This window comes from Nilaparvata lugens, chromosome 4 (assembly GCF_014356525.2).
Source record: "Nilaparvata lugens isolate BPH chromosome 4, ASM1435652v1, whole genome shotgun sequence".
NCBI lineage: Eukaryota > Metazoa > Arthropoda > Insecta > Hemiptera > Delphacidae > Nilaparvata > Nilaparvata lugens.
This window is the reverse complement of record NC_052507.1, coordinates 32,379,737-32,394,853: the sequence shown is the minus strand read 5'-3', so window position 1 is coordinate 32,394,853 and position 15,117 is coordinate 32,379,737. Positions and strand designations below refer to the sequence as shown.

The following is a 15,117-nucleotide window of genomic DNA, read 5'->3' as shown; positions in this document are numbered from 1 at the left end:
GGCAGCGTATATGGGAGATAAATGTTTTAGTATGTTCCCTAGTAATTTAAAGTCCATGGTAAATTTTAAATATTCTGAAGCTAATCTGAAGGACTATCTAGTGGGATTGTCTTTATACTCCTTTCAGAATATTGTTCAGCAGTGATTTTGTGTATTGTGTGACGTTTGCATCGACTGTATTGATTTGTTATCTTAAAGTGTTTTAGTTTATATAATTTATGATTTGTCTATAACAATCAGCAAAGTAAGAGTATTCAATGTACCGGTAGCCCTACTTGTACATCTTTTGATGAATATAAAGATGGTTTGATTGATTGATTGGCTCACTATAGTAAATCAAATAAAATATATGTGTGCTCTGGAAAAGATCAAATAATAACAACTCCTTGATAAAATTTGAACTAAGGATTTTAAAATAAGGACTTTTAACAATATCCTCATTACTAATTAAAATTTTGAAATTTTCTGTTTTCAAAACTCTTGTTTCGACTTGAGAGCCAACGAGAAAAACAATTGCACATAGTTTGAGGAATTAAATTCTTATGATCCTGAGCTCTGATGCCTTTTGTTCTAAAAATTCAATAGGTACCCATTTATTTTTATTGAGTCGTAAGATGAGGATAATTTTTTCTTGAATATTCGATTAATAAACTCCAGTGAGATAGGAATGCATATATTTAATAGAGGTACCGATACCGTAAGTCTAACATTAATTAATAGTTAATGTTATTAATCCATCAGACTGAATGCCAGATGGGCATTCTCTTCTAGGGTTTCTTCATTGGGCTATGAGAAAAATAAACAAAAATGGATTAGCCTACATTCATCTGCAATCTCAAATTGAAAGTCACTCTATCAAGAATCAAAATTGATCTGTTATTTTGGAGAACTAATTCTGTTCTTAGAGTAGTTTAATAACTTGCAAGTACGGTACGGACAAGGGGAAATGTATTTTTGTCTCGCAGATTGCGTCTTATTCAAAGATAAACAGACTTCCAGAGCAACAATAATTTAGATAAAACGCTCACTTTGAAGAAAGACAGTTCAGACTCTAGAGGACCAAAACTTCATACATTTATGAATAGATTTATGAACAGAATAATGGTTTTCTTTTAATGACCTGATTAAACTGGGAAATGTTTCCGGTTGTTGGATTTAAAATCATAAGAGTATTATATTGATTAGAAAGAAGAATTGAAATACTAACATACAATATAATTCATCACGAGTACTTCAACTTTCCTCATTTTAAATATAATGGTATCACTCTCATTACAGAATGATGAAATCTCTCAACAAATTGCATGTGTTATTACCCGTTACCGTATATAATATATTAGTAGTAATAATAACTTTTTTGTGAGGGCTGAAAATTAAAAAATCAAAGTATGTACCCTTTTCTTTATTACTCTATTTATTACTTTATTTATGCCATATTCAAGTAAGGGAATGGCATTAATATGTCGAAACATGTCGCTAGTAATAAAGTAAGGTTTTAAAAAACGGGTAGCCTACTTTGATATATAATTTTCAGTTTTATTAGGTAGCAGTTATTGAATACGTTTTTCATGAAGATTGATTTTATTTTATTCAGCGCATGAATGAACTTAAACAATAAATCACTAGAATGTTGATATTATTAATAAGTTCATTATCTTTGTTGTCAATTTCGTCAGATCTCGTGAGCTATATTTTCTTTAATTCTTGAATTTGCCTTGTGTGGGCCGGTGAATTCAGTAAATTGAGTGCTAATCACGAAGAAGAGGAAGAGAGCTAATCACAGGAAGAGAATCGGCTTTTCTAAACTTATTTTTCCATTTATTCAAATTTTATTACAAATCATCATGGATAAGCAATTTAGAAATAATAAATAATCAATCAGTCACATTTCGATAATGATGGCAAAGTTATTTTGATTTTTTGTATGTAGAACAATCATTCCAATAAAATTTCAGATTGGATGTAGCATTAATCGTATTTTTCAGGGTTCATGTTCTAGAAAGTAATTGAATATGTGAGTTCATTTATAATAATTATGCAAATGTACTCACATTACACACGCGGTTTTTCATCACTACCGTATATAATATGATTCGTTTTATTGATTTAAACTTGACCATATTCACATTTTTTACTCCATATTTATTCCATTCGTAAAGTACTTCACTTGCCATTGACAGTAGCCTACTTTATTCTAAGCACAGTTTATGTGTAATGTTAAAAGACCCCTGTTACTAATAGTGGCCGGTTGTCCTCTTCTATTCCTTATCCCCTACAATATTGTAGAAACAACCAGTTCAGGTTCACTCCTAATAAATACAATGCCTATGGTATATTATCAGCACATTAACTTGTCACACTGGTAGCTCGTGATTTCTTATATTTGACCTTAACTACATATTATGCTATTTCGTGGATAAACAATAATAGCTTCCAACTTTCAACAATTGAATGCATTATTATGTTTGAATTGAGAATGATAACATTAACAGAGATATTTCATGTTTAAATATTATCTCTCTTCACTTTTTCGCTTGCAATCATTCAAATCATAATATCTTTATTCCAATCAAACAAAATTTAGTAAATGAGAATAACTTATTGGAAATATTGGCATAAGTTACCGTATACCACAAACGTATTCTAGTGGGAAAAACGAAATATATAATCCATTCAATTTCCACGCAGAGGCAACAAAATCAGCTTATATATGTAATGTGGGAACCATAAATAATTAAATACCATCAATAATGATTATTCATGTGAAAAAATAGTTTGAAGTGATACGTAACTAATAACTGTGAAAATGTCTTCTAGTCCTCATCATTTATGTTAATGGTCTCCCTAACGCCTTTCTAAAACGTAAAGTGTCAACCCCCTCCCCTTGTGGGCAGTACTGTAGACAAAAACAAATTGACAAAACATGTAAGTCAGTGACCCAAAAAACCTCAGTAACCTACTGTTGTAACAGTAGACTTACGTCAGTCTTCAGATATCGGATTAATTGAACATAATATGAACTACGGTAGGCCTTGATTTATTGGAAAACTAGAATTAAACAATAACTGGAAAAAACAAACTTCAAAAAGTGAAGAGTCTAATAATAAGTACCTAATAAATTGTCTTTCCACTAGTCTTGACTGACTGTAGCATTCAAATTATGTTCATTTGAAATAATAATAGGCCTAATGTGAAATTAAAAATACTGCTGATCAAAAACTCTGAATTTTCAAAATTTTTGAATTCTTTATTACATATTTCCAACTCAGCACTCTTTTGGATCTTCAGATTTAGAACTAGCCGACTGTCGCAGTAAAGGAACTAAATTACGGGAATAATTACTACGTTACGGTAAATAAATAAGAGGACGTCCAGTAGAGTGGGAACATTATTCCAGATGAGTGATTATTACAATCATTATGAATGTTCTTGCTTTATTGGTCCATTCATTGGGTCATCATTCATTAATTTATTGAGAAGAACTAAATTTCTGGAAAAGCTGAATTCCATTCAAGTCGACCTTGCCAGTTATTTTACGATTCATCTCCGAAAACAGTAGGCCTGCAGATAAAAACTATCGTTCACTTTCCAAAACAAAAACAAACTATAAAAATACTTCAGTCATGCCTAAAATCTCGCCCTATTTCTCGATTATCATTTCTAATTGTAGATCTCTATAGCTCTTACTGAACATTACTAATAATTGGTTGTCAAATTAGCTGACTGTTATCATCAAGCTAAAAATAAACAACGATTGTTGAAATTATATAAATATTTGATGAATGTCACGCGCAGTGATCACGTGATATTGTAGACCTACCACGAGACACTTCCGGTCAATAACTTTTATCTCGTGGTTACATTATTTACCTATGAAATCTCTCGAATGTATTTCAATTCACTACACTTTATTCTTCTCGGCTCGTCAAAGCGGTCCAAAATCATGCATCATAAGTCAAATTCTGTCGAAAAATGGAAAAATTATTGTTGAGTGTACTTAAGCCCATATTCCGAAATATCAATGTGAGGACAATGTAGTTGGTGATGATGGTTGAAGCTGAAAACTAGGTGTTTTTTCACAATACAAGGAGCATTGTTGTCAGATGTACCTGAAAATCTATATGAGATAGAGCGCTCTACCTGATCTCAGATTGTAGAGCACAAAAATACGCCCAGAAGGATTTCGAATTATACATCTGAATGGTAACAATCGGAAGATATTGTTGATCAAAAACTAAAATTCATCAAAATTTATTTTTCCTTCAAATTTCACTCATTTTTGAAAAATCATAACTCAGTAATCATTGGAGATAGAGAGTTCCGAATGATCTTATTTTATTCAGATTTTTATAATCTAAAAAAAGGTTGGAGCAAATTTTCCTGTCCGATTACTAGATTTGGCAGAAATAGCTGAAAACTGGAAAATGAGCCGAAAATACGAGGTTTTTGGGCCACTCATCTGTATCTAGCACAAGGAAATTTTGCATGAAGAAATTGGTTCTGGACTTCTCTTATGTACCCAAAAAAATATATTAAAAAATCAGAACTACAATATAAATTGCAAGCACACCCCATTTAATATGTCTAAATTGACTGGACTAATAGTAGCAAAACCATTCTGAGCTTTTTGGATGCTCGGCTTTACAAAATCTAAAACAAAGAACTCCACCAACTATCTGGAATTATCAATTATCTAGAATTAGAATGATCTGGAATTAAGGTGTTTCAATAATTGGAGATTATAATTATAGAATATAGTTTTGGAAATGGATGGTTCCACGGTTATCAACTATAATAGTAATAGTGAAGATAAAATAATAACTAGAGACCCCATGGGTTGAAGAACTCGCTCATGAACTGTTGTATTGATCTCTGAGATCCGCAACTTGTAATAATTATACAGAGTTGGTGAGAATTATTATGGAAGCTAAATATATTTTTACAAAGTATGATATTACAGAAGTAGGTTCCATGGGAATCCTATTCCAATTGAAAAAAAAACTTTCTGTCGCTTCAAAACTTTTGTCCGCCATCTTTGATCCGTCATATGAATCAAACTTCATTTCGAATCCAGTCTCATTTTGAATCCAACTTCAATTTTTCAAACAGGAAGGTGGTCATTTAATACATGATTTCTAAGGAAAATAAATGGAGAACCCCGCACATCGATATCTCAAACTGTTTCAATGATCTCAACAATTTAATAAATGATACAAAAATGATATGAATGAGTACGGTACCTATACATTGAATAATCAAGTGTTAATGAACACTATTAAGTGAGTATCTTCTACTCACATTTTAACACTTTGAAAAAAAAAATTCATAGCAACTGCTATCACAAATAGTATTAAATAAATATCGGGGGACCGAGCTTTGCTCTGGAGTGTGAAAGCAAGAATTTCAATAAGGGGGCTAATAATATTATTAATACATTTTTCAGACCCATGTTTTTGAATTGACGGCCATGCGATAACCGAGCAATAGAAAGTTGATGTTTCAACATCACAAATAATTAGCCGCTCTTCTCCAGGCCTGAATAGCCGAGAGCATAGCGCTTCTGAATCTAATGCTGTAGTTGCAGGTTCAAATCCCGTCACAGTCAACTTTTTTTTCTCTAGGTTTTCTACTTTATTAATTAAATATCGGGGGACCGAGCTTTGCTCTGGAGTGTAAAAGCATAGCAAATTTGTAACGAAAGATTGAATTTATAGTTTATATTTATTTATTCATTTTCTCAGTCGTACAACTATTTTTAAATTTATATGAGGAGGCACAACAGGCTTATGCCCAAAACTGTCCCTTTTCAAATTTATACTGCAGTCCAAATCAAAATCTAGGTTGAGCTACTATCACTCATCAAAAAAACAATTTATTCACACTTCAAAAAAATCTGGTGTGGTACACTCACACAACTTTCCTTGCTCATTGAACTGTAAGCCTCATTCTTTAACGAGAATAATTTAGGGGAATAACATAATGATGATTGGCGGCAACATATTTGCAACTACGATCAGACTACTGTATGTGTATATATAATTGTTTTCAGAGTACTTTTTCCTTTGTGTAAATTGAGAAACTCGGTGATTTTTTAAAAGTCGTCAAAACAGCTGTTCTACAGATGAAATATCTTGACTATGACTGTGTTCTTTTTATAAACTGCTCTACCTACCTACCTCATTCACGAGAAGGAGGTTAAAAAGTCCATTTCTCAAGGATGGGGTGGACCCACCATCAGTTTCCCAGGAGAAAGACTCATGCCAGTTGATAGAGCTGATAAATAACTATACAGGGTATGAATTTGAAAAAAATTGTTAGAACCGTTTTTGAGAAAATCGTGAAAAACATGGTTTTTCAGTAACTGCCATTTTTCTCAAGAATATTACGGAGCTCCTGCAATTTTTCCAGAAACGAGACTCATATCAGTTGATAGGGCTTATTAATAGCTATCCATGGTATAAATTTGAAGAAAATCGTTAGAGCCGTTTTCGAGAAAACCGTGAAAAACATGGTTTTTTAGTCACTATCCGCCATTTTTCTCAAGAATATTACGGAGCTCCTGAAATTTTCCCAGAAATGAGACTTATGCCAGTTGATAGGGCTTATAAATAGCTCTATCCATGGTATAAATTTGAAGAAAATCGTTAGAGCCGTTTTCGAGAAAACCGTGAAAAACACGGTTTTTTAGTAATTATCCGCCATTTTTTCCGCCATCTTGAATTGAATTTTATTGAATATCTTAATGTCGGATCCTCATGGTATAAGGACCTTAAGTTTAAAATTTCAAGTCATTCGGTTAATTAGTAATGGAGTTATCGTGTTCACAGACATACACACACACACACACACACACACACACCACACACACACACACACACACACACACACACACACACACACACACACACACATACATACACACACACGCAGACCAACACCCAAAAATCATGTTTTTGGACTCAGGGGGCCTTGAAACGTATAGAAAACTTGAAATTAGGGTACCTTAATTTTTTTGGAAAGCAATACTTTCCTTACCTATGGTAATAGGGCAAGGAAAGTAAAACAAACACATCATCAATTACAAATAGATATACTATGAATTTGATTTAGAATGATATAGGTACTATGTTTGTTACAATATTATTTGTTAATATACTAGGTAGGCTACTATTCTACACTAACAGCATCTAGTTACTATTTTGGACTTTCTGAAATAAGCATGTTTTCTAAAAAAAGAGATATAAACGAAAATAAGTTTTGCTGAATTTTTCTTTTCGTGAGATCAACTTAATGATCCCACACATGCACTCGTTCATTGTCTTCCATTACGGTATCGACAGACGATAAAATTTCAACCTGTTTTTCCAAGGACGTATTTATCCTTTTAATGTTTTTCAGCGAGTTATCCCAAGGTTGAGACCTAGTGCAATAGAATTTTCATATCATAAACCTACTTTGTTCCAAATTTAGTGAGAATCGTAAAACCGTTTTCGAGATCCGGTCACATATACAGATATATAAACATTTAAACATAAATTACTCGTTTAATAGTATAGGATTACGTGTATGTTACAGACAGGCAGACAGACGTTAACGGAAGCGAGTTAATATGGAACTTATAAATTAATGTTGTGTATTATTCAGCTGAAATCATGTGTCGGCTCATAAAGTCTGTCTGACTGACAGTCTGTGTGACAACTACCAAATAATAGCATCAGCTTCTTTAAATGGATGGAAAAAATACAGAAATACCATGCAAATAACTCCAGCTGACTGATACACATGTTATGATAGATCAAAAAACATATTTTTCTTATGCACTTTCAATGTAATTATTATTATATCCTGAAAAAGGACGAAGGAGTGAGTCAATTTTGTTGTCAACAAACTTGACCAGTAAAAAGGTTCGAAGAATTCGTGTTCAAAATTTGAAGCTGATTGATTCTCTTTAAAGTTCTTGTCGAGCATACAGACAGAGAACGATTTTGGGCTCTAGTAAGTCAAAAGTGAAATATCTTGGCATGGTATTTCGCTAACGCTCGTTCAATTATAGATCTCGCAACTTTTTCCAACAAGTAATCTCAATTATCAGATGATTCCAAGGCCTATTCAGAGACAAAAGAAAAAAATTGTCCAGTTTAGGAATTCTACTGGTATTTTGTATTCGGCGATATGGTACCGTATACCTTGTCAATAAGTCACCTGTTTGATCCAAAATGGGACTAAGAAAATCTTTGAAGTGCAATCATGTTGTTCACCAAACCGATGGTGTAAACACGTCAACAACCTTTTTCAAGTCCGAAACTATTATATAAGATTCAAAAACCTTAATTCCATCTACTCAATAAGTGTAAATATTAATTTTACAATAGCAGTAAGACTTTTTAATGAGAAATTCTCTGTTTCATCTTTCAAGTAGTATTTCAGGATAGAAACAATTAGCTCATCAGGCTTTAGAGTAGATAGCTAAAGTTATGACAAAAAAGTTACTCTACCCTTACTACTGTATTTTTCATATTTGCTAGATTGTGACTTGTGGCAGCTGACCTACAAAAGTTGAGTTCCGATTTCAATAAAAATTAAGTTCCATGACCTGAGAGAACTTACAAGATATGAAACACGATAATGAAGGCCTGCTTATTGCATGTTATTATTGTTATAGGGTTTCCGTATTATTGACTTTCCACTTTCCAACTCTTTTTTTAATTATACGAGTTGATTCCCATCCAATGGTTATCGCATTACTTATATTGCAAATCTTTAATTAGTAGTCATTACTTGAATCACACATGAGTAAATATGTTACCGTATTCAGGGTATTCTAGTAAAAGTAAAAAGTATACAGTTTAGTAAGCCTACTACATGTCTATAGTGAGTAGTACAGTTAAACATAAATCAATTTATTCTAGTTTATTATCTCTTTTAGAAGTACACGGAATATCATGACAGTCTCTAGGTCTGCCGAAATGGATCTCAAATTCTTTACTCATCCCGGTCGGTTGTTCTAAAAAAAAGAATAAAAATTGTTTTGAGAAGCTCTGTACGGAGAAATATTAGCAGAGATCCCAAAATCCCTAAGGACAGTCTCAAAAGTCAACAAAAAAGACAATTTTCCACCTAATAAATTGTTTATTACAGTACTAAACAGTCTGATAAAAAACCTCATTAACGCACAATGTCGATCAACTGAAGTGACAATTTGATGAAAGTATAGAATCAAATAAAGCAACATTGAATTATTTCAGAAATTTGGACCTCATAACTCACGATTGAATTGTTTGGATATGATTGTACTATCGTTAAGTCGTAAAAGTGGACAGAAAGCAGCCTATGCTTTTTATGTGAAATTTTCGAATACTGGGTTAAATAGCAATCGTATGTTTGAGAAAACTTATCTTGTCTCCGAGTCCATTGACTTGATGACGTTTGCGTCATTCAATGAACTAATTACAGTTCACAAGTTTATTACTTCTCATGAAAGAATTGATCGAATTCATTTGTCTGATGATTCGATTTGATTTGTCTTTCAGTTTGGGAAGAATCTCTACGTCCCAAGAAAACATCTTGAATATGCTTTTTGATTAAATATTATTTAGCCTACACTATTATAGATTCATCAAACGTAGGTTCGTCGAAATTAAGAGTACAGTGTATTATAAATCTTTCTAGCATCATCGGTATCTTCTAAATATTTTTGGAGCCCAATGAATACAAAGCTTTGGTCTTGTATGTTGTAAAGCCTGATCTTTATTGAGCCATGAAGGAGGGCTTATTATTGCTCTTCTCCACATCATCTAGTACAAGATAAGAAAAGATAATAAATATTATCTCACAGATAAGAAAAGCAAGTATCTATCTTTCTGACATTAGATTCGTAATTATCTATTATCATCCATCCAGTAGGCTCTGAACAATATAGCATCAATATAGGTTTCCTAGCACAATAAAGAGATTGACTGTCATGTTCCATATTATCATAAACGAATATTATTTTGTATGGTAGAGTAGGGCTTCTATCATAAAACTTCTTATTCCAAGGTGAGGTAATTATTATACTTATCGATTATCAAATCACAATTCAATAGTTGAACTAGGTGAATGATCTTAATCTCTAGATTTTTACAAACATTTTGCCATTATTTCTTCCACACCAATAATGCACATTTCCATTTTCCTGCAATCCGATTTTCATTGAGCTGATTTTCTGCACACCTGAAATTTACAGACTAGAAGTGCGGAACAACCTAGAATATTATAGAATAATGAGAAATAAATTAGAATAAGTTACTGCATCTGAACTATATCGACTATGTTACATGTAACAGGTACCAGATAAGAGTAAATTTCTCACCAGATAAGAAGACAACATTTTCTGATTCTCCTTACAAGACGTACCGCGCATGTAACGATGTAACTCACAAATCGAAATAATAAAAGCAAGATTCCAACCCTTGCAGACAAGCTAGTGAAGTCATTAATTACAGAATAAGTGGGAAAGCTGTGTGAAAGCAGCTCATGATAAGCATAAACTTTATGGAGGAATTTATCTACTCGATAGTTGTTTAGCTGATCGTACAGCTTGAGAGATTTAAGTACATCGCTGAAATCACTGAACCGTTGTATCCTTATTTCGATCGACCTGGGAAAGAGTAAATATCCATTAGCATTATTTGTAATCAGTGGAAAGGGGGACGTTAAGTTCAAGTCAAGTATGAAATAAAATGGTACAGAAACGATAAACGATACCCCAACAGAACATTTGTTAATCTCCTGTATTCTCTATGGAAGATCAACTTTAATCTCACACGATTAACGTTATCTTCATTCCATTGGTTAGGTAATTAACTGGCCGACAAAAGCAGTACTGTAATTTGCTTCCAGTGGTTTACTATTGTAATATATGGTAACTTGAAAAAGTCACAGTACCTCTTGGATTTGATGAAAGCTTGTTAGTGATTGCAGTAATTTTTAACAAAGCTTTCAAAAACTACCTACATAAATCATAAAGTTATCTTATCATAAAGTTAGATAAGGATATGAATCATAATTCTAGAGATCTAGACTGCTCAATACTTCATTAGTTTTAAGCATATAAGTAAAGAACGAGGTGTGAAACTGGAAAGAGAACTCAATGGGCAATCTAAAAAAATATTCTTTTTAAAATATATTTCTATCATAATATACACAATTTGAAAACTTTCTCAGTTTAAATTACACTAGTTCTGGCTGTAAGTATTATAAATGTCTTAAATTCAATCACATCACAGTAAATTTTCTTCTTCGCTTGATATACGACTGGTATGTCTATTCTGTTTTTTTTATTTATTTTATGTACAGCATTAAATGTTATCTTTGAAGGCGTGTTCTATTCAAAAGAATAGAGAATACATATAACGGAAAAACAATTGTTGCTATATCTTATAAATTATGAATCATATTAAAACTCACACTAGCATAATTATTTTCATTATTGATATGTATCTTATTTGTACTGTCATAATCTTGCCTGAGATAAGTATGAGAGATACAGAATAACTATTAACAGAACGAATGAAAATCATACCCAGATATTTTGTGTTGTGAATCGATTCTGTGATGCTTGTAGCAGTATCATTGCAGTCATTCAAAGATTCAAACCACACTATTTGAAAAATTAATATGCAGATTGTATAATAGTTATTTCACAATTTCCAGTCGATTCTGATTGAATTAATTTTATAGGGAATAGAGAAGGCATTCGTTAGAATTTCATGTCCCAATCGATGAAACCACGTGGCGTGGTTGGTAAGCCATCAGCATCGACCACTCTGATATCCATGAACCCGGGATCGGCAAGTGCCTGCCTGTCAGGAAAACAAGAGCATGTGGGTAGGCCACCCGGGTACTGGACTCCGACAAACGACTCGGCCGCATACTTGACTCCGAGTCCCACGGCCCCTACCACGCTGTGCCAGTTGTACGTTTGCAGCACATCGCTCAAGAAGTGTCCGATTGCCCGTCGATCAGCCAGCCGCACGTCGCAGTTGTTTGCTGCTGCGTCGTAGTCGATGTCGTGCTGCTTGGCGATTTCGTCGTCTTTGTCAACCGGTTTCCCGTTGCTCGACGGGTTTCCCGGTCCCAAATACCTATGCCAAGGAAAATTCATTGCTCACTAAACTCGAAACCACCCGAACACAGCTAGCAAAACTCAAAAACTAAGACTGACAAACGAAAGTATCGTAGCATCGTGCTCAACTGCCGCGCTATGTGAGCCAAGGTGGCTAGATATCTTGGCTCAAGTTCAGGTTTCTCTGAATTGGCAAGGTGCTTCCTGCTTGACTACTTTTCATTTTGCATATCTTAATCTCGTACGGCCAATCGTCGAGACTGTTTATTGTGCTAATTTATCCGCACTCAAGCAATCTGTTTATTTAAAATGTTTATTCACCTAATTTATCCGCACACTAGGAATGAGCAAATGAGAACTAATTTATAAGTTGAACTTAGAAACTTCTTGGAGAATGTTCAACTAATTCTATAGGTTCTAACTAAAATAATCTCAAAATTCTTGGTTCAAAAATCAAACTCATATAATTCTATTTCAGCTCTTTTTCGAATTCTATTTTAGCGATTTGACAAACTTTCTTCTTCAAATCTTACTTGAAAACCTTTTGTTTCCCATGGCTGTATATGGTTGCTAGAATATTTGGTATTATGACTTTTACCATAGTAAAACATGAGCAAAGCCAGATATTATATCTTTAGGCTTTTACTCAACCTTTAGACGAGAAGACAATACCGTACACGATAGTTATCAGTAGTTATCACTCTCGGTTTGATTGATAAGCATGATAAAATTTCATTTGTTGGAAAATAATTTGAAATTTATCGAATGCTTAACTAGGTGTGTCTTTTTATTATAGGAGTCTTTCATGTGTGTATGCCGCCTAAGAGAATATTAATGATTATTTATTTGATATTATATACCTTTTCTCTCCCAAATGACATCGAATACAAATGTTACGAATTCCAAGAGTGGCCTAGAAGACTCCTCTGGTTTGGTCATGGTTAGAGGCGCCAAAGGAATTTCTTGTGTGCAAAATCATGAAGCGAAAAAGACTTAGCTGACTAAGAACTTGAAGTCTTGAATGTATCATACATAATATGTTGAGGCCTTGGTAGATGACCGTGACATGTACGACAAGTGAGTACCTATCTAAATAAGTTTTCTTGGGGATGAAAGTGGAAATTTTTCTTTCCAGATATGTTTGATAATGTAAATTGTATTCTCTTAGGTGATGCTTAACTTTCCAATAATAAGAGTCTAAAGATGTTCAAGATGGAATAATATAAAAAAATGTAGATACACAGTCTATCTCTCCTATTTTATTCACGGCAGAATTGTTTGATTATTGTATTTATTCCAATTAAAATAACAATAATGAAACTATTTTAAATGAATTTAAAATTATCTTTCCGACCAAATTCTGACTCCTCGAGAACTGCAAATGAAATACAATCATTGTTATTATTTTATCTTATTGTTATTTATTTTATGGCAGAATCGATACCATAAAAGAACATCTTGCTGGATCACTGGATGTGAAATCTTATTATAAAATCAGAGGTTGATTCCAGTATTCTTCCAAAAAATCCTAATAAACTGAAACAATAGCAAATAAAGTAAATTTAAAGCACTAAATCACAAATAACTGGCCTCAAATCACTATTAAGTCAAGTTTATGATATTTCTTTAAAGAACATACAAAATAAAGGTAGCGACAAAGGTTGAAATTACAGCTTACATGAGATTTTTTTAGATATATCACTATTCAGTTTTCGTTGTCTGAATGTTTTTTCTCCCTCTTCAGCTCTTCTATTATCTAATGATTTTCTATTCTCCCAATGAATGGACGTGAATGAAAGTGACTCACGCTGCACACAAGCACTCTTCACCTCTAGGAATTTCTTTATTCTGCTTTATACTTTATACTTAGAGTCTAGCAGAAAACGCCCATATGGCTTCCGGTGAGTAGGCCCACTAAATAAAAATTCTCGAATGAATGAAAAAAAATGATAAGTAAATGAAAGGTTGATTAAGTGTATAGTGTAAGAGAGAGATAGGGATTTGAATTCAGATGTGAAGTGAAGAGAGAGAAAGCAAGATTAAGGACCTGCCTGTCTGTAGATTGTAGAAGTTATAAATAGAAGCGACCCACGTTGATTCTTATAAAAATAGACTGGTATTTACTTATATGGTAGAGTCGGTCCACATAAGTAGAACCGGTCCTCAGGAGAAAGGCGTGTCAAAGACTTGTTGCGAGAAAGAGCTATCAGGAGTGATATTTGAGAGAAAGAGAAAGATTGTGTAGAAATTATGCATATTCATTGTTATGTCAAAGTGCTTTTCTTTTTACTACAATCAAGCCCACAGTTTTCAAATCACACGCTACAGCTGGTCATGCTGCGGTGTACAAATACTCGTTTCATGCATTCTTCCTAATCGTTTGATTTACTGCTTTTCACGACTAGCTCGTTGGCAAGAGAGTTTTTGATTGATTTTCTTTGCAAATCCATTCAGTTTCGAGGAAGAATGAGTCTGAAAAATTAATAATTGCTTATGAATTGTCTTTAATTTCTCATAGACTCGACGAAAAGGTCATAGAACCACTTTGATGTTTGTGCCAAATGAGTGAGGGAGCAGGGAGAGAGGAACGTGTGTTAACAGATGGAAGATTCCCTGCTGCTGGAATGGTCTCAAAGTGTATTCAATAGCATTGGCACTTTTGTAAATTTGTACAATCTCTTAAAAAAATAAAACATGTTATGAAATTGATGTCAGCACTGGAGTTCATAATTCGATGACATAATGGTTTTGGTTGAAGAAGCTTCAAGTGTGATGTAAACAGAGAGTAGGCCTATACAATGTTACATTCTATCAGGACCTCCTAAATACCGGACCTGCGCCTGTGTGAAAATTTAGGTAAAATGGCGCCGATATTTGGTGGGATCTCAACTCAGCTGACACTGATATGTTGTCATCAGTTTTTACTTTCCTTGCCCTATTACCATAGGTAAGGAAAGTATTGCTTTCCGAAAAAAATTAAGGTACTCCAATTTCTACATTTCTATACGTTT

The 15,117-nt window shown here is 33.4% G+C and overlaps 1 protein-coding gene across 1 annotated transcript in view; it reads right to left on the bottom strand.

Moving 5' to 3' along the window:
• Nucleotides 1–11,043, bottom strand: part of LOC111063289 (protein SERAC1-like) — a 67,911-nt gene extending 56,868 nt beyond the window's left edge. The window contains exon 1 of the mRNA XM_039427342.1: nucleotides 10,352–11,043. Within this exon, the coding sequence (XP_039283276.1) occupies nucleotides 10,352–10,402 (51 nt within the window). The 5' untranslated portion in view covers nucleotides 10,403–11,043. The remainder of the gene's footprint in view (nucleotides 1–10,351) is intronic.
• Nucleotides 11,044–15,117: the final 4,074 nt, after the last annotated feature.